This window comes from Xenopus laevis, chromosome 9_10S (genome assembly GCF_017654675.1).
Source record: "Xenopus laevis strain J_2021 chromosome 9_10S, Xenopus_laevis_v10.1, whole genome shotgun sequence".
NCBI classification, from domain to species: domain Eukaryota; kingdom Metazoa; phylum Chordata; class Amphibia; order Anura; family Pipidae; genus Xenopus; species Xenopus laevis.
Genome location: NC_054388.1, coordinates 116632640 through 116659529, shown reverse-complemented (window position 1 = coordinate 116659529; position 26890 = coordinate 116632640). Strand labels below are relative to the sequence as shown.

The window sequence follows — 26890 nt, the reverse complement described above, 5'->3', positions numbered from 1 at the left end:
TTTTATTTTGAGATATGGCATAGTGTTGAACAATAAATATTGCCTTTTACATATTTGAAGCATTCATGTATAATTGAGTAGTTGGGGGTCACATGGGCGGGGAGTATAGTCCCACTTGTTGTGTATATATGTCAAATTGTTGGAGGACACCCCAGCCCATCTGCCCCCACATATATTAGTATCATTGAATTTTGGTGCCCACACTGCACTTATAGTTCGTTTTGTGGTGTTTCAACCCGTAGTTGCACTTATATTCCCCATAGATCCTACTGAGAAATGGACCAACTAATGGATCAGCCAATTGGAACAGTTCAGAATCTCCAAATCTCAGCAAAGTGATCTCAGCAAATGTGGATCACTGCTTCTCCTCTACTTGATGATGTTTCCAACCAACTTTTAACTCCTTTAATGCCATGCCCCCCTGCCCCACCAATGAGTTCTCTACCCCATGCCACCCACTCAGTTGTCCCAGCTGAATCATTTCAAGCTTCATAGTGAAGGGGGCCCCCAGCTGAGCACTGAGTTTAATATGAAGAAGGGCAGGGTGTGCCTGAGCATTGTGTACTGAAAGTAAGAAAGTGCCAGTATTGTGCCTGTACTTTATAACTGCCACCTGCTGAGTCTGATTGCCATTCAATCCCCATATGGCTGGTGCCATGAAAATGATGAAACTAGGGGTGTAACTACAGAGAAGCAAGAGGTATAGGGCCCCAAGAGGTACTAACTTATATACAATTTCAATAACTATTAGTAAAACAGCTAAACTTCTTGCCATTTTTGGGGCCTGAAAAAGAATTTGCTATGGGGCCTGGTAATATCTAGTTACACCCCTGGATGAAACAAAAGAATACCTTGATGGACTCTGGACTTTTGTCAACCCAAATTAATTATGTATATCTCTGAATAACTGGAGAGTAACCACATGACATTTTTCACTTTATTTTGTAAAGACCAAACACGTTTTACTATGGAAGTAAGTGAATAAAAAGTCAGTTGTGAAGTGCCACAAAAGTCCATCCACAGTCCCAAGTAAATGATGGCGGAAGAGTAAGTGAAACAGTAGAACTGATGTGCCGGAGACTGGCCTCCGAGCCTCCCTTTGTGGCCCTTTTTATGCCCCTATTGGCCCCACCTCCCAGCAAGTTCCTATTGTTTCCATGAAGAGGCCGAGAAGCTTCACAGACACACATACTGGTGAGTGGAGACTTAGTGGAGCCTGAATACTGGATTATCTGCCCTGATGCCTCTAACTATTGTTATTATGGAGGTAAGTGCAGACTTATTAGGGTATCAGTACTTATTGTCTATATATACCTTGAATATGTCCTTAATCCTTAAATAGCGATGGGCGAATTTGCGCCGTTTCGCTTCGCCGAAAAATTAGCGAATTTCGCGCTAAATTCGCGAAACGGCAAAAAATTAGCGAAACGGCGTCTCGTTTTTGACGCCGGCGCCCGTTTTTGACGCCGGCGTCCGTTTTTTTGAAAAAAATTTTTTTGACGCCGGCGAATTTTTGCCGCGAATTTTCGCAAATTTATTCGCTGGCGGCGAAACTTGCAAATTCGCCACGAATTCGCACCTGGCGAATAAATTCGCCCATCACTATCCTTAAATCAGTGTTTTCCACAGACCCATCAGAAGTGGCACTGACACAAACTGACCATTCCATTATCTCCTGCCCTCAGTCAATTTCCTCCCATTGTTCCACTGATGGGCTGAGACTTGTTGGATCACCTGGAAACACAGAAATATAAATCAGCCACATGTTATTTGTACTTTCCTCCTATTTCTCTGATAAATCAATTACTCTCTGCTTTGTTCTTTTATTCCTCTTATATTTACTTCCATTATTAATTAAGGGGAACAGGGGTTGTACCTCTCTGTCACCCAATTGTTTCCCAACCAATGATGTAACTCCTCTCTATCTCCTCCCCCAGGCTGGGGTGTGTCTGTAGGTCAGTGGGTGCCAGTGGGTTATTAGGTGCTACTCACCCCTCACATCTAATGTCCCTGTGCGTCTCTCTATCTCCTCTCCCAGGCTGGGGTGTTTGACTCTGCAGATAAATTCTGCTCCAAGGTCCATGCCCAGTGATGGAGAGAAAGTCAAACTTGCTGTACAGGTGAGAGTCTGATCCGGTTGGTACTGGGACACAGTGTCAGGTCGGTACCTCATATACTGAGTAACGTCAGTTAATTCCTCACTCTCCTTGTTCTTTATAAACCAGGTGACAGTTAGAGCATCAGGGAAGTAGTTGGAGATGTTACATGTCAGTTGGGTTTCCTCAAGCTTTATCAGTTCTGGTACCAGTATCTCTCCCACCTGTGGGCGCCATGGGAAATCTGCAGAAGAAAGAGAATTTCTATCAGTTCTGATTAATACAGGAAACCTCATGGAAGAAATGAGTCAGTAAATGTAAAATATCTACAACTCTTGAATGGGAAAGTTACAGCCATGAATACAGTTAGTGAAGAACTATATGAATATATATTACAGGGGTGGTTCACCTCTAAGTTATCTTTAATTATGTTATAGAATGGCTAATTCTAACAACTTGTAAACTGGCCTACATCTTTTTCTTTTTTAAAGGTTTTGAAGTATTTGGTTTCTTCTTCTGACTCCTTCCAGCTTTCAGACAGGGGTCACTGACCCCCATCTAAACAAATGGCCTCCCCTATTCATATTCCAGCCTCTCCCCAACATTATTGATTACATTAATGATTCATCTTTCTATTACTGATAATATAAATATTGCTATTCTACAGTTCCCAGTTTGCTTTTTGTAGTATGTTGGGGTATAGGTAATGTCCCACACAATGAGGAGGGGCAAATCCTGGCATCTCAATCAGTCTTAAACTATAGTCAGAATTATAAATGACTTAACTTATGTTATGTCCTTACAGACTTGGGCTCCCAGAGCTTCATTGACATTATCAGATATATATTATATATACTTGGCCCTTACCTTGTGTTATATCCTTATACAGTGGGGCCCCAAAGTTCATGGACAATATCATATATATATATTATACTGTATATACTTTGTCCTTACCTTGTGTTATGTCCTTACAGGCTGGGGCCCCCAGAGCTTCATGTTGGACAGAGACCCTCAGAGTGTGCAGATAGTTCAGCTGATCCTTCAGACAGTGACAGGTACTTGTGGCTTTATAGGTCCCATCAGTATTTTCACTAATGCTGAACTCACATGGGAGACTTGTAACGTCCCTTTTATTTCCCTGCACAACTTCCCAGGAAAATCCAATGTCTCTAGGGAAAAACCCCTCCGCCTCCAAGGAGAGACCCCATTCTCCTGCCATTCTGAACTTACTCACCTTGGGACGAGCTGGAAACAAAGGGAAGAGCCACAGATGAGCTTTTATGTGTCACTTACTGAAGAGTCACTTGTATACTGGGCCCTTCTGCCATAAAGTGAGGTTAAACCCAAGTCTCAGGTGGCAATAAGCAGCCAGTTACCAGCGACGGCAAAAAGTCTGAGATACTTAAATAAACTTCAACTGATTTGTCAGGTTATGGAGAGTTTGAAGACATTTCTAGGGGTCTTAGGGCTGTGCTTTATGTTTTATTCCAGTTAATAGTTACATTCGTTTTGCTAATAAAGGTGAAATTCCCCTGTAAGCTGTGAGTTTCAGTTTCCCAAGGGACATATTAGATACAATGAAATGTAAGAGCAGGGGCTCAGGGTTAGGGTGCAGGGGGTGACTATGCTCCTCCAAAAGTCTCATCTATCTCATTTAGTTCCAGAAACTTTGCAACTATATTCTGGCTATTCTGCCTGCAATGTGGGATGTTTGAAAATATCCAAATAAGGATTATTTCACAAAAAATAGACACACTTGAGCCTGTACTGGATCTGTAATTGATCTCTTGTAGCAATTGAGTTGAAAGAGTCCTGGACATATTCAAGGTGTGACTGCATAGACAATAGCAATGGTGTTGGTTCTGATTCACCCAGTGGCTCCAACAAGTCTGCTCTGTCTGAATAGGAACAATAGACAGAACCAGCAGGGGAGGTCCAGGCACCCCAGTTCCAGTAAGACTTACAGAAGAGACAGAAAGACTCCTGCAAATCAATTCTACATCTCTAGATTTACTCAGATTTCTCTTTGGACTGTGGATGAATTAGTAGAACTTCTGTAGGACTTCAGAATTGCCTTTGTGTTATTCTCATTTCAAAGAAGGGGTTGTTGTCATTGTGCTGCCATTGGATTTTACTGAATAAAGTGATAAAATGGCACTTGTTTTTTAATTCAATGTTATTGGTTCTGTAAGGTTATTATCCTGACATTTGGTGGCAGTGGCGGGATAGAAGATGTCTTAAAGGATAACTAAACCCTAAAAATAAATATGAGTATAAATGCTGAATTTTATATGACAGGCCAAAGTTGTGCACAGCAGGACCCCATTTTGTACTTGGAGAGTCAGTGACACTGCACATGCTCAGTGAGACGCTAAGCTTAGGGGTCATTGCTGATAATTCATATGTTATAATGTATATATACAGTTGATAAGTTGTATATATAAGTTGATGAGTGCCTGGGGTTTATTGGCTCAAAGCAAAGACATAAACCAAAATGGCAAAGTGTTGGGCCACACTGGGCCATTAATGAAGGCTGATGTTATTTATATTGTATATATACTGTATATATGTGATTGTTTCATCTTATAGAAGACTTAGTTATTACCAGAGGTGCAGGTGCCACAAGCCAAGTTGAGATTTGCCTCAGGGAACAGGAACCATAAATGACCTGTGGTGGCAAAAAGCCTCTCCCAGTAACTTTAAGAGCTGAAATTCCAATTTCTAAATCAGAATTGTAGCCCTTGTAGTGTAGAGAGCTTGAGTGCACTGAACACTAACAATCAGCCCCCCCAGATCTGCACAGAAGCTCCACATATTTCCAATGTCCCCCGTGTGTCACCAGCTCAGGAAGTTCCAAAACCTCTGGCTCAAACTAATCAATGGCATTTTCTGCCTATTTAACCACTTTTGAAATGAAGAACATTATGAGGTCCCTATAACTCACAGTAAGTAAGGGGTGTTTATTGGGAAATATTGTACCCACCCCCAACCTGACTATGAGTAGGTGAAATGGGGCAGTTCTGTTATATCCCCAGAAACCTACTGGCCCCCAGGGCTCTAACCAAGAGCCCCACAAACACCCCCTGTGTCATAGTCAGAGGGTCATTTTTGTATTTGGAAAGGATTATTATAGCCCCCTGGTGACTGGCAGATTTTGGAACTGGTGGCTGCATAGTTGGGCAACTACTGGGAACCTTTGCCCAAGGTATATTTTTCCCAAACGGCAAGATAATGTGCATAAAACAACTCATTCATTATAAAAATTTTGCTTAAAGGAACAGTAACATCAAAAAATGAAAGTGTTTTAAGGTAATACAAATATAATGCAGTGTTGCCCTGCACTGAAAAAACTGCTGAGTTTGCTTCAAAAACACTACTATGGTTTATATAAACAAGCTGCTGTGTAGCCATGGGGGCAGCCATTCAAGCACAGGATACACAGTAGATAACAGATAAGTACTACTATAGTTTATATAAACAAGCTGCTGTGTAGCCATGGGGGCAGCCATTCAAGCACAGGATACACAGTAGATAACAGATAAGTACTACTATGGTTTATATAAACAAGCTGCTGTGTAGCCATGGGGGCAGCCATTCAAGCACAGGATACACAGTAGATAACAGATAAGTACTACTATAGTTTATATAAACAAGCTGCTGTGTAGCCATGGGGGCAGCCATTCAAGCACAGGATACACAGTAGATAACAGATAAGTACTACTATAGTTTATATAAACAAGCTGCTGTGTAGCCATGGGGGCAGCCATTCAAGCACAGGATACACAGTAGATAACAGATAAGTACTACTATGGTTTATATAAACAAGCTGCTGTGTAGCCATGGGGGCAGCCATTCAAGCACAGGATACACAGTAGATAACAGATAAGTACTACTATAGTTTATATAAATAAGCTGCTGTGTAGCCATGGGGGCAGCCATTCAAAGGAGAAAATGGTCAGGTTAAAAAGCAGATAGCAGATAAGCTCTGTAGAAAATAATGGTGTTATCTGTTATCTACTGTGTATCCTGTGCTTGAATGTCTGCCCCCATTGCTACACAGCAGCTTGTTTATATAAACTATAGTAGTACTTATCTGTTATCTACTGTGTATCCTGTGCTTGAATGGCTGCCCCCATGGCTACATAGCAGCTTGTTAATATAAACTATAGTAGTACTTATCAGTTATCTACTGTGTATCCTGTGCTTGAATGGCTGCCCCCATGGCTACACAGCAGCTTGTTTATATAAACTATAGTAGTACTTATCTGTTATCTACTGTGCATCCTGTGCTTGAATGGCTGCCCCCATGGCTACACAGCAGCTTGTTTATATAAACTATAGTAGTACTTATCTGTTATCTACTGTGTATCCTGTGCTTGAATGGCTGCCCCCATGGCTACGCAGCAGCTTGTTTATATAAACTATAGTAGTACTTATCTGTTATCTACTGTGTATCCTGTGCATGAATGGCTGCCCCTATGGCTACACAGCAGCTTGTTTATATAAACTATAGTAGTACTTATCTGTTATCTACTGTGTATCCTGTGCTTGAATGGCTGCCCCCATGGCTACACAGCAGCTTGTTAATATAAACTATAGTAGGACTTATCTGTTATCTACTGTGTATCCTGTGCTTGAATGGCTGCCCCCATGGCTACACAGCAGCTTGTTTATATAAACTATAGTAGGACTTATCTGTTATCTACTGTGTATCCTGTGCTTGAATGGCTGCCCCCATGGCTACACAGCAGCTTGTTTATATAAACTATAGTAGTACTTATCTGTTATCTACTGTGTATCCTGTGCTTGAATGGCTGCCCCCATGGCTACACAGCAGCGTGTTTATATAAACTATAGTAGTACTTATATGTTATCTACTGTGTATCCTGTGCTTGAATGGCTGCCCCCATGGCTACACAGCAGCTTGTTAATATAAACTATAGTAGTACTTATCTGTTATCTCTTGGCAGTCATGTTAAAGTTAATTCCCCATGATTCAGAGACACAGGGAACTTATACATATGTGTGATCCCTGTGATGAGCAACTACAGACTTGACCCTGAAATCCTAGAAGAATTCTGATAAATGTTGAATTTTTCTTAAAAGGGTTTGATTCCCAATTAGTCCCAATGCAGCTCCATCAACACAAGTCCTCTGGGGGGAGCCATGTGATAAATCTGTGAAAACTCTCTCTTTATAAAGCCTGACCAAAGGGGTCGGAACATAACCAAAGTGTCACTCTATAGACATAGGCGTCCGCAGAAAATTTTCCAGGTGGGGCAAAAAGTGACGCTTCTACGAATATTTTGGTGGCAAAGACACAAATCTAGAAGGTAATAAATTGCACATGGAGAACTTGTGGATCACCAATTTTTTTGATGGGATATAGTGAGGAAAAGGATAAATAAGGGGATTAAATGTCAGGAGTACTGAGTAAAGAAGTAACATTGTACAGGGAAATGCTGGTATTCTTTTATAGAATGTCTTTGTACAGACTATGAGCAAACTTAGGGGACTGTTCCTGCTGAATTGTGCTTAGTACAGGGAATACCTATGTACCATAGTTTTATGGGATCTCTCTGTACAGACTATGAGCAAACTTAGGAGCTAAATTGTACTTAGTACAGAGGACTGCCATAAAGCAGGACAGGACTGCTGCTTACAATGGGGATCAGATAGGATCTGTGCAGCCACTGGGACAGAATGTTCTGTTATACAGATAGCTAGAATCTCAGCTGCCATAAAGCAGGACAGGACTGCTGCTTACAATGGGGATCAGATAGGATCTGTGCAGCCACTGGGACAGAATGTTCTGTTATACAGATAGCTAGAATCTCAGCTGCCATAAAGCAGGACAGGACTGCTGCTTACAATGGGGATCAGATAGGATCTGTGCAGCCACTGGGACAGAATGTTCTGTTATACAGATAGCTAGAATCTCAGCTGCCATAAAGCAGGACAGGACTGCTGCTTACAATGGGGATCAGATAGGATCTGTGCAGCCACTGGGACAGAATGTTCTGTTATACAGATAGCTAGAATCTCAGCTGCCATAAAGCAGGACAGGACTGCTGCTTACAATGGGATCAGATAGGATCTGTGCAGCCACTGGGACAGAATGTTCTGTTATACAGATAGCTAGAATCTCAGCTGCCATAAAGCAGGACAGGACTGCTGCTTACAATGGGGATCAGATAGGATCTGTGCAGTCACTGGGACAGAATGTTCTGTTATACAGATAGCTAGAATCTCAGCTGCCATAAAGCAGGACAGGACTGCTGCTTACAATGGGGATCAGATAGGATCTGTGCAGCCACTGGGACAGAATGTTCTGTTATACAGATAGCTAGAATCTCAGCTGCCATAAAGCAGGACAGGACTGCTGCTTACAATGGGGATCAGATAGGATCTGTGCAGCCACTGGGACAGAATGTTCTGTTATACAGATAGCTAGAATCTCAGCTGCCATAAAGCAGGACAGGACTGCTGCTTACAATGGGGATCAGATAGGATCTGTGCAGCCACTGGGACAGAATGTTCTGTTATACAGATAGCTAGAATCTCAGCTGCCATAAAGCAGGACAGGACTGCTGCTTACAATGGGGATCAGATAGGATCTGTGCAGCCACTGGGACAGAATGTTCTGTTATACAGATAGCTAGAATCTCAGCTGCCATAAAGCAGGACAGGACTGCTGCTTACAATGGGGATCAGATAGGATCTGTGCAGCCACTGGGACAGAATGTTCTGTTATACAGATATCTAGAATCTCAGCTGCCATAAAGCAGGACAGGACTGCTGCTTACAATGGGGATCAGATAGGATCTGTGCAGCCACTGGGACAGAATGTTCTGTTATACAGATAGCTAGAATCTCAGCTGCCATAAAGCAGGACAGGACTGCTGCTTACAATGGGGATCAGATAGGATCTGTGCAGCCACTGGGACAGAATGTTCTGTTATACAGATAGCTAGAATCTCAGCTGCCATAAAGCAGGACAGGACTGCTGCTTACAATGGGGATCAGATAGGATCTGTGCAGCCACTGGGACAGAATGTTCTGTTATACAGATAGCTAGAATCTCAGCTGCCATAAAGCAGGACAGGACTGCTGCTTACAATGGGGATCAGATAGGATCTGTGCAGCCACTGGGACAGAATGCTCTGTTATACAGATAGATAGAATCTCAGCTGCCATAAAGCAGGACAGGACTGCTGCTTACAATGGGGATCAGATAGGATCTGTGCAGCCACTGGCACAGAATGCTCTGTTATACAGATAGCTAGAATCTCAGCTGCCATAAAGCAGGACAGGACTGCTGCTTACAATGGGGATCAGATAGGATCTGTGCAGCCACTGGCACAGAATGCTACTAAAAATTAACTTTTCAGCCTTAAAGTCTGCCAGGACAGAAATGCTGCTTGAGCTGAGATGCAGAAAGGAATATGCACCACTGAGGCAGAATGCTTTTAATAAGGCAGTTAGAATAGTATGTATAGGTAACTAGGGATGGGCCAATTCACTGCCAACGAAATGTCGGCGTCTAAGTCTATAGCTGAAAAAAATTTTTAAGCAGGTTTTTTTTATTTTTCCGCACAATTTACTGTAGTCCTCATCTGTTTCATCACTCATTAAATCATTTAATGTGTAGGGTTACATATTACTAGTCTCTCTCTATGAACTAACCTGTAACACCTTGTAACCAAGCACAAGGCTCCTGCCCGTCAGTCTCACACCTATGGAAACACCTGACAGGTGCATAACCAGGTGAACTATTTAAAACCCACCAATCCCCGAACCAACTCTTGTCCATAGTACATTGATTGTACTTACCTCCTCTATCTCCTCCCCCAGTGGGTTATTAGGTGCTACTCACCCCTCACATATAATGTCCCTGTGCGTCTCTCTATCTCCTCCCCCAGGCTGGGGTGTTTGACTCTGCAGATAAATTGTGTCCCATGTTCCTCAGTCAGTGATGGAGAGAAAAGCAAACGTGCCGTACAGGTGAAAGTCTGATCCAGTTGGTACTGGGATTGGATATTTGGGATCTGGTACCTCCCACCATTGTTAACCAGTTTCTCTCTGCCATTCTCCTTCTTCTTATACCAAGTGACAGTGAGTTTATCAGGGAAATAGCCAGAGATATTACACTGGATTTCAGCCTCAGTGCCCACATACACATCAGGAGTGAGTATCTCTTCCATTACTGGATGCCATGGCAAATCTGCAGAAGGGAGAATAATTTTCATAGATATATTATATATAGACACATACAAAATCCAGCCCAATCCAACTACTTATTCTAGACAAGGGATCCCCAACCTTTTTTTACCCATGAGCCACATTCAAGTGTAAAATAATGTTGGAGAGCAATATAAGCAAGCAAAAAGTCCCTGGGGTGCCAAATGAAGGCTGTGATTGGTTATTGGCAGTTCCTATGTGCAGTGGTGGATTAAGGACATGTGAGGCCCCTAGGCTACACTTTCCAGAGGGCCCCCTTCTAGGGTAGGGCTTTATTTCGGTGCGGTAGGTGCCACATTTATGAAGAAAAGCTGACCGGCGTGTAAATAGCTAGCGGTTTAAAGCTTAGGCAATGGCACACGACGCTAGCGGCTGCACCCTGCTGCTGGCTGACCCCTCACCTAAAGTTTTTAATAAAAAAATAAAAAAATTCTCTGCCCACTGGCACTGACTGCTGCAGGACCCCTCCCCTTGCCCCTTGCTTTCTTGCTAGCTGCCTGCCTGGGACTGAGTCTGAGACAACCGTGTGCAGTAAGCAAGCTAATAGGCAACTTGAACTTGGGCTTGGCAAATTTGCAAGAGTGGTGAGTCTGGTGACGAGTCACGACGAAGAAGACAGACAATCAAACTATGTGTCTGCTCTGCATCCATAGGCAGCAGAAGATGGCTTTGGTTGGGGGGGCCAGGAGAAGGAGAGCAGGCAGTGTGTGTAGCGAGCCGCTGCAAAATTTTAGCCACTCCTCTTTTTTTTTGGGGGGCACAATTGAGGTACTCATAAGTCATGCAAAGGAGCAGTACTGATCACCCAAGAACATAATAAAGAGAAGGCACCACAAGCACTATAAAGAACATTATATAGTAAGAAGCAGAGGGCACTGGTACACCAAATACATAGAGAGCAATGGACAATTAATGGAAATAGTTAATGGTGCCACTGTGGGAGAGCAGAGGGGAACAAGACAGATCCCTGCAACACAAGTCTTGATCAGGGAAGTGGGAATGCTTTTTAAATAAACAGTGGCAGATAATAAAAAAAAAAAACAGTACAAGTCCTTACCAGTAATCTCCTTGTGCGGAGACTGACCAGTGGGGGGGGTCACTGAGCCTTCAATTTGGCTTTTAGCAAGTCCATAGCCCAGCTTACACAGCCAGTGTGGGCGGGAAATTCAAATCTGTCAGGGGCAGCGAGTCAATGTCATTTAATCAATGCACCGCTTGGCTCTTCTGCTGCTCTTGTTCCTGCCCCCTTCCCTTGCTCTACCTGATGCAGACTGGACACAAGAAGTTAAAAAGAAGGAGACTCTGACTGAAGATGCAATCGGTGCCAGACCAGCATCATCAATCACACAAAAACCTTTGTGTGGCAGCGTGTGACGTGAGGTAACATTTTGCTGGTCTGGCACCAAACGCATCTTCAGTCAGAGTCTCCTGCTTTTTAACTTCTTGTGTGGGGGAGGCTACTTGCCTGCTGGCTACTTTCAAGGTGCAGGGCCGAAATCGGTCCAATCGGATGGCGGCACTGGGCGTCCCTAAATAAAATAAAAAAAGCTCCTTGTAATATGCCCCCTGCCACCCCCGTTCTGACGCCTATGCCTGCGTCTGACCATGCGTGTGTGAAAGTGCGCCGCCGCTCAACTTTCTTAAGCCGTGGGTCTGCTTCAGCGCACACCAATAACGTCACTGGTATGCACCTTCCAACGAAGATAGTCCGGCCGGCGAAAGATTGGTTGCACTTGCACACAGGCAGAGAGACGATGCTGCGCTGTGACACACACCTGCCTGCCTTGAGTGCCTTGCTGCCTAAATTGTCTCCCAGTCTCAGGCAGCGGGAGCCCGGACCCTGGCCCTGGTGAATTTTTTTTAAATAAAAATAAAAAATAAATGGCAGTAAAAAAACCCATGGGCCCCTACCAGTAATGGTCCCCTAGGCTATAGCCTAGGCTAGCCTGGGCATTAATCCGCCCCTGCCTATGTGGACTCGTAGCCAAGAGGAGGCTCTGTTTGACAGTAGACATTGTTCTTAGGCAACTAAACCTTGCCTTTAAGCCAAGAATTCTAAAATAAGCACCTACTTGGAGGTCACTGGGAGCAACATACAAAGGGTTAAAGAGGAACATGTTGCTCACAAGCCACTGGTTGGGGATGTTCTAGACCATACGAGAGTATTAAAGTTTAGGCAAGAAAAGCAAAAATAATGGGGGGGGAAATGTTTTGAACTGACCAGAGAGACATACATCTGAATGAGAGTCACATTCCAGATATAAAATGCACTTTACCAAACTGATATCCTTAGTACAACTAGTTGGGTGTCACAGGTGGAGGCAGGGGTGCAGGGGAGGTTTTATCAAGGCAAGGTAAGACTTTGGCACAGGTAGAGCTTTACCAGGGGCAGTACTAAGTAGCCAATGGGAACCTAACATTTGAATTTCACAGACCCCCACCTTCTTGGGGGAAATTTCTCTTCATATCTGTATATTTATTATCTGGAGCTGTGACTATTTCACTAGGGTTTGTGCCAATACCGGGCCCAGTGCCGATTCCCTAGATCCACACTCTCAGCAACAATTGTCCAATGAAAGACACAGATATTTATGAAGCATGAATTTTAGCTGAATCAATGTGAGAATGAACCAATAGAATCACTAATACAAAAACTAGTACTAAATACTGGGGGTTACTGGGTAGGAATAGCCATACCTGTTACTCGCACTTCTCTGTATTGAGGTTCTGCCAAGGTCTCGTGTTCCCAAATCACTCGCATTGTGTACTGATGCCAGGGAATCCGGCACTCGCTAAGCACACTGAATGTCTTTTCTCCCGCAGTCCTAATGAATTTGTTACTTGATGTATTCACTTTCTCATTCCTCTCTCCGTAGGTCCACTTGATATTAATGTCCCGTGGGTAGAAGTTCTGCAGATTCAGAGAGTACTGGATCTCCTCTGCCCCACACAGGGAACATTCTATGGGGCCCAAGAGTTCAGGAGCCTCTAGAAATGGACAGTAGAGATTAGAGCAGAACCCTAGATACAGACAGTTATTCTCTACTGTGGATTAAACCAATGTGTCTTGTTCTTACACAGATGGGGATTTATTCTGTCTGATTTTTGGGATCATTGGCTGCAGGTTTGACCAATGGTACGGTAGACTTTTTATAGACAAACAAATCATTGGGGCCAAAACACAGACTGATGAGTATGAAATAGACAATAGCCAAACTTTCTTTTCATGAAACTGGGAATGTCCTCTATGGGTATAGTATTTGTCGATGAATTACAGTTTAATCCTATCAATCTATGACAATTACTCCATAAAATTAAAACTAAAACATGTTACATTTAAGAAATGTTAAATTACTGTTAACTCAATCCATACCATGACATAAAGCCTATGGGCCTGGTGGTCTCCTGGTCATGTATTATAGATCTTTCAGAATAACGTTAGTCCCTAAATTAACTGAGCTCTACAGTACAACATGGAGTTGACTTTCCAAGAGAAATTATACTTTTTTCATATATTTAGAAAGACTTACTAAAGATATTCAGTTACAGGAAAATTTCACTTTAAAGTGTGATGTTAAATGATTTGCTTAAAGTTTAGTCCCTAGATTATTCCCACAGTCTAAATTGCTGAAGTCCAGCTAAGAAATATTATCGCCTTGGCTTAGATATTGAATCATTGACCCTCATGTACCTGACAAACAAATGCTCACTAAATTGTCAGTTGGTCATTTAGCTCAGGGAAGTCAAGAATAGACTGAGCATGTGCAGTGGTTTGGCAAATAGAAAAATGGAGAGTTTCTGTTGGCATCTTTATTTCTATAAGGTTAGGGTTTAGGGTTAGGTTTAGGTTTAGGGTTAGGTTTAGGGTTAGGTTTAGAGTGGCTTTGGACTCGTACAAAATCCCCTAAAACATGCAACAAGATTTCTAGTAATTTTTTTCAGCTCTACTTGCCATTTAATTCACGTATAGTGGAAGATTTCTTAGAACTGCATCATGTAGAATTTTCATTATTTTAATGACACCGCCTTATAACTATAATTCTGCTCCTATAATAACAAGTCTCTAATGATTACCAGGGAATTGTATCAAGAGCATGCTGCAGTGAAAGAAAGTTGGTATGGACATTCCATTTGTGATTTGGCCAACATACACTTTTATTTAGAAAAAAACTGTGCCATAAATTATTTATTTTATGAATTCAAAAGACAGGGGGCATATTTATCAAGTGTTCAACTGGTGAATTTGGAAAGAAAACCCTAACCCTAAAGTAGCACTTTATTTTTTCCATAATTTCTGTTTATTCCTGTGCGGAAATTAAATTGTTGATTATTAAAGTGCTTTAAAGAAATGACAATATAATGTACTGCTAATGTACACTGGTAAATCTGTTGTGTTTGGTTTCTGAAACATTATTATAGTTTATATAACAAGCTGCTGTGTAGCCATGGGAGCAGTCATTCAAGCACAGGATACACAGTAGATAACCGATAAATACTACTATAGTTTATATAAACAAGCTGTTGTATTGCCATAGGGGCAGCCATTCAAGCACAGGATACACAGTAGATAACAGATAAGTACTACTATAGTTTATATAAACAAGCTGTTGTATAGCCATGGGGGCAGCCATTCAAAACTGAAAAAGAATAAAATGCACAAGATATACATTGAATAACAGATCCGAATGATTCTGTTATTTACTGTGTATCCTGTTCTTGAATGGCTGACCCCATGGCTACACAACAGCTTGTTTATATAAACTATAGTAGTACGTATCTGTTATCTACTGTGTATCCTATTCTTGAATGGCTGACCCCATGGCTACGCAGCATACATAGTAACATAGTAAGTAAGGTTGAAAAAAGACTCACTTCCTTCAAGTTCAACCTTTTAGTTTAACCTCCTAACTGCTAGTTGATCCAGAGGAAGGCAAAAGACCCATCTGAAGTCTCTCCAATTTGCCTCAGAGGGGGAAAAATTCCTTCCTGACTCCAAAATGGCAATCGGACCAGTCCCTGAATCAACTTGTACTATGAGCTATCTTCCATATCCCTGTATTCCCTCACTTGCTAAACACCATCCAACCCCTTCTTATACCTATCTAATGTATCAGCCTGTACCCCTGATTCACTTCCCAGCTCTCCCTGTAACACCCCTTTCCCTCCTCTAATCTCATTGGCTCCCTCCTGTCTGCTGGGAGGAGCTACTGGTGAATAAAGCATCCAACCCTTCCTTGTACCTATCTACTCTATCAGCCTGTACCCCTGATTCACTTCCCAGCTCTCCCTGTAACACCCCTTTCCCTCCTCTAATCTCATTGGCTCCCTCCTGTCTGCTGGGAGGAGCTACTGGTGAATAAAGCATCCGACCCTTCCTTGAACCTATCTACTCTATCAGCCTGTACCACTGACTCAAGGAGAGAATTCCACATTTTCACAGCTCTCACTGTAAAAAAAACCCTTCCCAATATTTAGGCGGAACCTCTTTTCTTCTAATCAGAATGGGTGACCTTGTGTCAGCTGGAAAGACCTACTGGTAAATAAATCATTAGAGAGATTATTATATGGTCCCCTTATATATTTATACATAGTTATCATATCACCCCTTAAGCGCCTCTTCTCCAGAGTGAACATCCCCAATTTGGCCAGTCTTTCCTCATAGCTAAGATTTTCCCTTTACCAGCTTAGTTGCCCTTCTCTGTCCCCTCTCTAATACAATAATGTCCTGTTTGAGTGATGGAGACCAAAACTGTAGGGCATATTCTAGATGGGGCCTTACCAGTGCTCTATACAGTGGGACCCCCTCCTCCCGTGACTCTCTGCCCCATTTAATACAAGTCAAGACCTTATTTGCCCTTGATGCTGCTGACTGGCATTACTTGCTACAGACAAGTTTATTATCTACAAGGACTCCAAGCTCCGTCTCCATTATGGATTTGCCTAGTGCAGTCCCATTAAGGGTATAAGTGGATATTGTTACATCCCAGGTGCAGGACTTTACATTTATCAACATTGAATCTCATCTGCCACTTAGCTGCCCAGATTGACAGTTTGTGAAGATCGTGTTGCAAGTATGCTTGTTTATATAAACTATAGTAGTACTTATCTGTTATCTACTGTGTATCCTGTGCTTGAATGGCTGCCCCCATGGCTACACAACATTATGTTTATATAAACTATAGTAGAGTTTCTGAAGCAAACACACCAATTGTTCCAGTGCAGGGCAACACTACATTATATTATCATTACTTTAAAATACTTTAATTTGTTGGTGTTACTGTTCCTTTAAGAATATTCACTTTTAATGAATACTATTTATCTGTATCCCTCATTGTCCCCTGTTTTTATTCCATTGTATCTTCTTGCCTTTTTTCTCACTGGATGTCACATGATCATTCCTATATACAGACATAAAGGAGAAGGGCAAATAGAGTTAATGGTACCAAAGGCAACGGGTTTGCCACTTACTTGGGCTGGAGAATTTCCTCCATAGGAAAAGGCTGATTAGGGTAAATGTGATGATCACAGATAAAATCGCTATTGATAGAACCACTGCTCTGTACTTAACCTTCCCATCTGCAGAAACACAAGAACAATCAGGGGAAAGTCCATATCTGGTACCAGGACAGACAGGAACAGAACCTGAGTGGTGCCCTCATGTCACTTTGTATATTGGATGAGGAAATGAATAGCAAACAGGAACCCCCACTGACCCAAATACATACCCCAAATATCTGACTTTAACCCATCTGCACCTTTATTTCTCAGTACCCTATTTGATCTAGCCCCAATACATGGCTACAAAAGGAGACACTTCAATGTATATCCTCTTGATATTATTGCACCAATTTACAGTCTCCCTGCATTTTGACCCAAAGTGAGGGGCAAGTAGAACCCCACAGCAGAACCATCAATGACAATACAGCATGTTGTATAAAAATAGACAATCTTGTGCAGCTACACAAATATACATGTATGGTGATACTTATAACACACATGCTCACATGATGACTCAAACTGACTGTTGGTGCTAACTGTGGGTATGAAAACATGTAGGTTTGGTATATGCCCTGTGAAATAGAGCCCCGCCCATTGACACACCCACAACACACCCCTTATCACATTAAAGTTAAACTGAGGATTCAAGTCCAGAACATCATGGCCCCCAGATTTCAATGACACATGTGGCCTCAGCATTTAATAGCACCAATTGCACTCGCCCTAGCACTGTCTAAACAAGAATAAATAACCCAAACCTACTGAGAGACAAATAATTACCCAACCTATTGAGAGACAAATGATCACCGACACCTACAGAGACACCTTAGGCTGATTGATATGGGTTGCGGGGCAAACATTGTCTGTGTTATAAGGAACCCCATATAACTCATGAATCCTTCTTACCATTCCCCAAGATGAGCAGTTTCTCCACCAGAGGGCTGGGCAGGGTCTGATGTTCCACCTCGCAGGAGATCTCCATTCCCCAGTTCTGATCCGTGGGAAGGATCCTGTAGATGGACTCCACAGCCGAGCTATTAACTGTTTTCCTATTGGCTGTTTCCACATGACTTCCATTCAGGAACCAGTTCATGACAATGGATTCTGGGTAAAAGCCCCATGCCTGGCACACCAGCTCCTGCTCTCGATGCAAGTGGAATACCTGGTGGGTGATGTGAATGGAAGGAGCAGCTGAAACATAAAGGAAGAGAAGGTACCAACTCAACATCTCTGTCCTGGAACAACTGTAAATGTTCCCAGTAAAGTAGAATATCTGGTGGCTATAAGTACAGGAGCAAACAAGGAGCACAGGTCTCTCCCACCAACCCATGATCCAAATGGAATGGCTGGTGGCTCATGTGTATAAGTCAGAATGTACTGATCCAGAAACCCCTGGTTTCTCCAGAATGGCTGGTGGCTGAGGGCACAGGAGGAATAAAGAAAAGACTTACCTCCATAGATCAGTTGGAAATCCTCCTGTAGAGGAGAAGAAAGAGACTCATGTTGGACCCAGATAGAGAAGTTTTGGTTCCTGTTCTCCTCAGTGGGAACAATGGTCATATAGTTATTCACTTGGTATGTACCATCTACATTCCTCTGGGGAGTGAGCAAAATTACACCAGCCAGTATCTTCCCATCTCTCAGCCATTTAATGTCAATGTCCACGGGGTAGAACCTGGTAATGGAGGCACTCAGGACACTCTCCTTATCCTTAATAATCACTTTATTGGTGATGGTGATCTGTGGTGGGGCTGTGGTAAGTTTAAAAATGAAGAAATTGTTTATACAGAGCTCATTAGCTTGTAACACTAACACGGCTAATTACAGGAAACGTTGTAACCATGAAACCCAAAAAATTCCCTGTTACTGATTCATAATTTAAAAACACACAAGAAAATGTAGATCAGATTCTCACCTTGAATGTCCAGTCTCACCTCCTTGTACATATGTTTGGGGCTATAGAGCACCCTACACCTGTAAAGCCCCCCGTCGGATATGGTCACATTGGAGATAATGAGAGAAGCCACTCCATCCTCTGTAGTATCCTTGTTAAGTGACAGCCGGGGGTTTTGTGTGCTCACTAGGCTTGTGTTTGTGTAATTCAGAACCTCTTTATCCTGAAAGTGCCAAATTATTGCCAGGAATTTGAGATCCACAGGAGGCTCATCCACCCGGAATGTGCATGGAATCATGATGTTGGATCCCATTTCTGCCCGATGAGTGGGAGGAGCCGTCATTTCCAGAGCTGAAAATACTGAATTCACAAACACCATAATTGGACTACTCAGTATCCGATCCAGACCCCCTACTGTCATCTTCATCTACCCCTAATTCCATCAGTCCCCTGACTAGATCAATGTGAGGGAGCAAGCTTTGGGGGTACTCTGCATATCTGCTGTACAGAACTAATCATTTCATGGGTCATTTTGAGCAAAATTGGACTTTCATCCTAAATATTTGGGGAATGTTCTTGCGACAGAAAGGACAGAGCTGGTGGTTTATATGAAAAGAGACTCATCCTCATATACTGAATATGCAATAAAATCGAAATATTCAAGTTAATATTAGTTTGTGGGATCCAGTTACATTTACATTCATTGTCCATATTTCTATTCATTCCAAAAGGGCAAATGGAAGAGAAGAAAATGAAGGGGAGATAAGGAACAGGGAAGGAAGGGGCAACATTCTGGAATATCCCTTTAAGCCAATTTTGGTTTAACCAACATACTTTACGGGGACCACCGGGGAACAGAAGTTTAGAGTCAAGTCTGGGCTTTGACTGGTCAATTATAAGACTGATATGAATTTTTATTTAAAGTGGATCCCGGGGGTCGGGAGCAGAAACTCACTAACTCTATAATTGGGAGATGAGGCCATTGAGCAGCACTGCCTGGAGTTGATTTAACCTGGAGGATTTGGGCAGAGAGGCGCAGGCTTCTCATACAAAGGTAACTAATATGATGCACAACCCTTCCACAACCAGCTGAGGGTAGAGACTTGTAGTTCAGCTGAAGGGAAGGTGAGAGACTGAACTCAGGAGTCAGATCTGGAGGTGCAGTAGATGATAATTAGTTACTAAGGTTCAGTACCAGGGAATTTACAGAGGAACCAGAACCAGGAATTGCCAGCAAAGGGGTAACCGGGTTTTACAGGAATGATCAATTAATATCACAGTAGCAGGGGGTGACAATTTATATTTCTTTTGTGTGTGTTTTAAGGGGGGTTAGACATTGCAGGCTCTGTGCAGGTTTATAACCTCCTGCTGTTTATGGTCCTTTGCTGCAAGCAGATCCCTGTCTCTCCCTGTGTCCCATTCCCCCCCATAGGATGTTTATGTATATCCACAGGGAGCCATTTTTCCTTTGTTCTCTGAGGACCGTGTGGGTATTGGCTCAACTTCAGGCAGTGAAGGTGATTGGCTGATGGGCCAAATTGTCCTGATAGCCTAGTATAGCCCCATCTGATTGGCTCAGGGACTTGTCAATTATAGTTAGGAACGTGCCCCTGCTTTTGGGAAAACCCTTGCTCAGCCTCGCCCAAGTTAGTCTATGCAGAGGAAGCAACCCAGTCAACAAGTTGTGCAAGGATTCCCTGGATCTCCGAAACCAGGATTAAGCTAAACCTCTGCTTCCTCGGAGGCCATTTACAGTTTCTTACAATAGGGACATAAGTGGTAGTTTTTTGAACATTTTTCACATTTCCTTTACTGTACTGTATGGGTATTATATATATTGCTATTTTTAAATATTGTGTACTGTGAACTAATCCTATTAAATTCCAATTAATAACTCAACTGGCTTGGCTGATGAAAAGTACCTACATTTTATCCTTTTTGGGGTTTACATAGTAACTTTGCTTACATTGTTTATTTGTAGTGGGTCCTAGTCTGTCTGGTAACCTACAGGTTTATAGTGGGCCCAGACAGATAGGATTTGGGGTGTAGGTGAGTGGGCATATTAATCACCAGGTGGTCACATGCTACCCCAGCGCTGTGGCGCTTTCTAAAGTTTTGGGACAACTCAGGGAATCCAGTGAAGCACCATCCGTGGGGTCAGAGGACCTGGGTGAATTCAGGCTGGTTTTGAGTTGTGCCTGTTGCAGAGGTGAAGCTAGAGTAGGCCTCTTTGGATTAGCCTGGGAGTATTAGTAATTTTTATAGTCTTCTTTTTATTTTTGCCCACTTAGTACACCTGGTGGACAGAACTACCCCCCCAGTTTCGTCACACAGGGGGTTTAGAAGCTAAAAGACAAAATCATAGACAACTGCAAGGCCACAACACTCTGATTAGATTTCTAGATCCCTCTAAGTCACACAAAGAACCTGTTTTCTCAGGCAGTGAGTGAATGGGCAGGGCCTATAAGTAGCCTCTCCCAAAGCTGATTGCACAAGGTAGGGTTGCCACCTGGGATCTTTGTCAAATCTGGACAAAAGGACATCATGATCAACAGGGGGTGGGTGGGAATATGACATTTGAAGACATGTTTGTTTTTAAGAAAAACCTAACTGATCCATCTAAAACTGAACAGTTGGCACCATGAGGAGGAGGCCATCCAGCTATTGACCCCTGTCCTGAGGGAAGCCCCCTAACCAAGACATTCATCTTCTCTCCAGTGTTGGCCATGGGTTTAGGCTCTGTGGGAAGGGGAAACTCTTTCCCAGTTCACTTCTCAGACTGAAACAGGTTTTCCTCTAGAGTTGACCTATACTAAAAAATCTGCCATCTCCAAGAACATTATTCTGGACTTGAAGGCTTACTGGTCTTCGTTATGTCTAGATGTGCTCTCTATTAACCCCTGGGGCCTTCATAACAAAGGCTGTGAATATTATGCAATGTAAATCATTTTGTAATGTGGACTTTTTCCCTCATATCAACATTATGGGCTATTTATGTGACATAAAGTTCCAGTTAAATCTATAAATCCATTTTAGTTGTAGGTCACAACATAACACATTAGATACTTACAGTTTACAGTGGGTGAGTACCATACAGGGTAATAAGAGGTGCCATGAATTAATTCATTGTTTCTTTAGTGTAAAGACTGAACCAGATTCTGCTCTGGTGCTACAAAATATTGGGTCTGAGTTTAGTTTGATGGACAATTCCTTACAGTGGGATTAAGGTATGGAATGTCAGAATTAAGGTGGTCCTACAAGCAACAATTACGGTCTTTCAAGATCTTTCATTTACAAACACAAACATTTGTAGTGCTGAATCGTCAGATATACAAGTAGAAACAATAAAATTCAGCAGTAATACGCTGAGCCTCCCCATGCTGAGCCTCCCAGGGGGAGGAGAGACAAGTGTAAGGGTGGATTAGAGTTGTGTGTGTGTTGTGTATTGTGTGTGTGTAAACCTGCTCTATTGTTCTGCATAAGGACACTAAACCCTACTACACAGCTCAACCACCTTTACTGGGCACACTGGGGAAAAGATCCTTTGGAGGGAACACTGGGGGAAAGATCTGGTTTGGTGATCCTGCTGAACTAGAGGACCATGTACTGTATGGTCAGTGTAACTTACATCCTAGTGTGACCCAAGGACAGTCCGACAGTCTCTCTCACCCTCAACCTTTAAACCATGTGCTGAAATCTCTGCAGCTGCACATCTGGGGGTACATTCATTGTGCTCGGGTGCAGTTGATTTGGGGGTGCAGAGATGTGAGGGTGCCATGTGCTGCTGCTGCTTTCCTAATGCTCTACTGGTTAAAAGGGAGGGGTTGTAGTGGGAATTACTGATCTCATCTCTCTCATTTTTCCTCTCTCCCGCCTGTCTCACTGTTATCTGTCTCCCACTCCCTCTCTTTCTTCCTGACACTCATTCCCTCAATCTCTCTCTCCTTCCCACCTGCTGTCTCGCTGTAATGTGTCTCCCACTCCCATCCTCTCTCCCGCCTGCTGTCTCACTCTCTTCTGTCTCCCACTCCCTCTCTCTCTCCCGCCTGCTGTCTCACTCTCTTCTGTCTCTCACTCCCTCCCTCTCTCCATGACACTCATTCCCTGCATCTCTCTCCGTTGCACTCACACCCTTCCCTGCAGACTCCTCATACAGAGACAGAGCAATAAATGTGAATAATGAGACTTACTTGCAATTCGCAGTAGAAGGAGAAGCAGAAGGAACAGTCTGGACACCATGTTGTTATTATTTGACTTTCACCCAAAAATTTTCACTTTCACTTTCAGCCACTGCTCAGAACTGAATTGTCAGACTCTGGGGGAATTATTCCTCCTCCCCCTCTCATTTTTTTTTTTTTTTTAAAGTTCCATGAAGCATTTTAGTAAAATTCCTCAAAAATATACTCACAAGTACAAAATGTAGTAAAATGTGTTGGAAACCAGTTTTTTTTTATCTTGCTGCATTTGTAGCTTCTTTTTTTTGGATTTTATTTTTTTATTTAGATTTTACATGAAACACAAGGTGTTAGTCAAGAATAAATGTTAACAATTATAAGAAATAATAAGAATTACAGTAAATACTATAAATTATGAATAGTATAATGCTTGTCAAATAACAGTGGATTCAAGAATTTCATTGGATACACTTTTATATAAGTCTATCAGGGCTGGATTAAGAATGTACTATGATCTCATGGAACAACCTGGGATATTATTGATTTTAGCTCTTTCCATGGAGTCCAGATTTTGAGAGAAGACCTTCCATTTTGAATCGAAGTTTAGGCAATTATGAATGTTTTCAAATCTATAGCCAATAGCTTTGTTGGTATGAAGAGTTTTTAATTCAATCAAAACCTCCTCCTGGATGGTGTAAATTTTTTCTTTGAGCTGATGCTGGAATAAGATTGATATATTTTGAGATGTGTGATGTATTACAATCGTTATTTCCCTGGTCACTATGGCAGCCTCCACACCTATGAGATTCCCCGCCCTCTTACCAGTGATAGGACAGAATTCACCAATGTAAATCCACCTACCTATATAGTATAACTCCTCCCTTTATGCTATGTCTTTTTTCTGTCCTCGCAGTGGGGAATTTTTTTTGGGAGTTTTTAAGCTCTGTATTTTCTTTTGTGGCTCACAAGGACCCATGTTTGGGATCCCAGACCTGGGGAGTTCAGCCTCTCTCCCTGGTAGGGCCTGGCAAGGGTACTTCCTCTTAGAGGAGGTCAGCAGGTCGGACCCCCGTTATTAGCAGCCCGGGGGTCACTTTTTACCACCAGCGTGTCTGTTTTACAGTGCAGGGATTTTGGTAAGGCCGTGTCATAGACCGGTAAATGGGCGGCACTTAGGCCGAGAGGTAAGGTTGCGTTCCACCTATGCGTTTCAGCTACTTCCCTCTTGCGCTCTGCGTCCTGTGTCTTCAGATGCGAAGGGCGTTGTGAGCGGTGACGTCATTTTACCGCGACTACAGCGTGTATGCTGGCGTGTAAGAGACAGTAACACAAATGGAGCGCTTTTCCTCTTCTAGAGCGGTAAGTTTTTCTGCCCCTTAAGTTTTTTTGGCTGTGGTTTTCTTCTATTCTCACAGCGTTATTTCCTATTTAGGTAGACATTGTGGATCAAGTGCCTAGTAGCCCAGATAATGCTGCAAATGAAAATAGGAGGTGAGCCACAGTTATGGTAAGTTTTGTAGTGTGGTTAGGCAGGCAAAAGTGTGCTAAAGGTGATTTCTTTTTTTCTCAGTGTGTCTCCCCCTAGAAAACGGAGCAGCAAGGAGAAACATAAGAATTGTGTGGCTTGTGACAGTCCAGCAATGAAACACTCTAAATTGTGTCAAAGGTGCACAAGAAGATTATCTGGAGATGCTGCGGCAGATACAGCAGATGTCATGCGCTGGATAAAGGAGGCAGTGACAGAGGGACTGAAGTCTGCAAAAAGGTCCAGAGAGGAAATGGTAGATAGCCCTAGACATGGGTCAAGGACAGGATCGTCGAGAGGTGAAGACATAGAGGTTTCTGAGGAAGAAACAGTAGAGGAGGAAAGTTTTTCTACTTTTGAAGTTTCGCTGGTGGAACCATTAATTAAGGCTGTAAGAGCGCAATTAGATCTACCTGAGAAGGTTCAGGCACAACAATCATCTTCTAACCCTTTTAAATTCCTTAGGAAGGAAAGGTCGACATTTCCATTACATGACGTAATTAAGGAGATCATAGTCAAGGAATGGGAGAAGACGGATGCAAAGTTCCCAATTCCATCAAAGGTACAGAGAGGGTATCCGTTTCCTGAGGAGGAAGAACAGATCTGGAACAAGCCGCCAAAGGTGGATGCTGCAGTGGCCAGATTGTCAAGACGGACATTATTACCAGTTGATGATGTGGTGTCCTTCTTAAATCCTATGGATAGGAAGATGGAGGCGTCGCTTAAAAAGTCTTACCTAGCATTAGGAGCAACATGTAGACCGGCATTAGCACTTACTTCGGTGTCTAGAGCGATGCAGATGTGGTTGCAAAATATGGAGTCAGCCCTAAAGAGGGGTGTAGATAGAAGGAGTATCTTAGAATCCTTTACAGAGATTAAATTAGCGGCAGATTTCATTACGGAGTCTTCAGTGGATTTGGTAAGATCATCTTCCAGGGCAATGGCGCTATCAGTGTCAGCAAGGAGGGCACTATGGCTGCGAGCCTGGAACGCGGACAAGGCTTCAAAAATGAATTTATGCAATCTACCATTTGAAGGCCAGATGCTTTTCGGACCAAAACTCGATGAAATCATCAAGAGAGTCACAGGGGGTAAGAGTGTGTTCCTACCTCAAGAGAGAAGGTCTGAAGGAGTATCTGGAACATCTCAGAATAGACGGCCTTTTCGGAGCAAGCCGTTTTTTCGTGAACAGAAGTCCAGGGCATCGGGACAAGGTGTACAGCCACAATGGAGAGGAGGTCAGTCAACATTTGTTAAGACGCAGAAGCCTAAACAAGAGAATTTTAAGTTCACAAAGAAGTCATTATGAAGGTGTGGCAGCTCAGACTTCAGTGATACCCAGGCGACTTCAAACGTTTTTGGAAGTTTGGGCAAGGTCCATTACAGATCATTGGGTATTAGACACAATAGAAAGAGGATACTATTTGGAATTCAGGGAGAAGCTGGCAAAGAATCTCTTTATTCTTTCTCAAATTCCTCAGCACATAGAGAAAAGAAAGATTCTAGTATCTTATGTTCAACAGCTTCTGGCAGAGGGAGCAATAAAACCAGTACCTCAGGCATTTCGGGGGAGAGGCGTCTACTCAACTCTATTTATGTTAAAGAAAAAGACTGGAGATTTTCGGCCGGTTTTGGATCTGAGGATAATAAATTCATTTTTACAAATAAAAAGCTTCAGGATGGAATCTATATTCACGATAATCAAGGAGGTTCAACCAGGGGATTGGCTTCTGTCAATAGACCTGAAGGACGCATATCTACATGTACCCATAGCAGAGTCCCATCAAAGGTTTCTAAGGTTTGCAATAGCAGAGGACATGCACTATCAGTTTACATGTCTGCCCTTTGGCCTAGCAACCTCACCAAGGGTATTCACAAAGATATTGCAAGTACTGATAGCGGAACTAAGGAAAAAAGATATACAGATATATCACTATTTAGACGATATCCTGCTCAAGGCAAGGAACAGGGAAATCCTAATTCGTCACAGAGAGTTGGTAGTCAGATTTCTAAGTCAGCATGGTTGGGTATTGAACCTGCAAAAGAGCCAGTTAATACCAACACAGGATTTGATCCATTTGGGTGCAAGATTTCTGACGGGGCAGGGAGTAGTCACCTTGCCAGAGGAGAAAAAGAGAAAGATAGTAGTGGCAATTCTCAGCTTACGGAAGAAGGAGAATATGAGGGCGAGAGAAGTAAGCAGTATTTTAGGCCTGTTAAATTCAACAGCACCAATGGTGATGTGGGCGAGATGGCACACAAGACCACTGCAATGGTCTTTTCTGGATCAGTGGAAAAGAGACAGACAGGATTGGGATCAAAATATCGTAATACCTCAAGCGGTGAAGGCGCAAATGAAGTGGTGGATGTCCAATTCCAATCTGTCCAGGTGTCAGACGCTGACCGAGGTGCAGTGGACGATTCTTACAACGGACTCCAGCCCCAGAGGTTGGGGAGCCCA

At 42.8% G+C, this 26890-nt stretch overlaps 1 protein-coding gene across 1 annotated transcript; it reads right to left on the bottom strand.

The window, feature by feature from the left end:
* On the bottom strand, positions 1-23040 carry LOC495513. Its single transcript, XM_041578916.1, has 11 exons — positions 22920-23040; positions 18751-19089; positions 18287-18586; positions 17742-18026; positions 16806-16913; positions 13035-13325; positions 9973-10320; positions 3051-3341; positions 1993-2340; positions 1608-1734; positions 1-1333 (listed from the first exon to the last, which is right to left on the bottom strand). Exons 1-10 carry the CDS (start codon positions 22966-22968, stop codon positions 1682-1684), a joined length of 2412 nt encoding a protein of 803 aa, XP_041434850.1. The 5' UTR covers positions 22969-23040; the 3' UTR covers positions 1-1333; positions 1608-1681.
* Positions 23041-26890: the final 3850 nt, after the last annotated feature.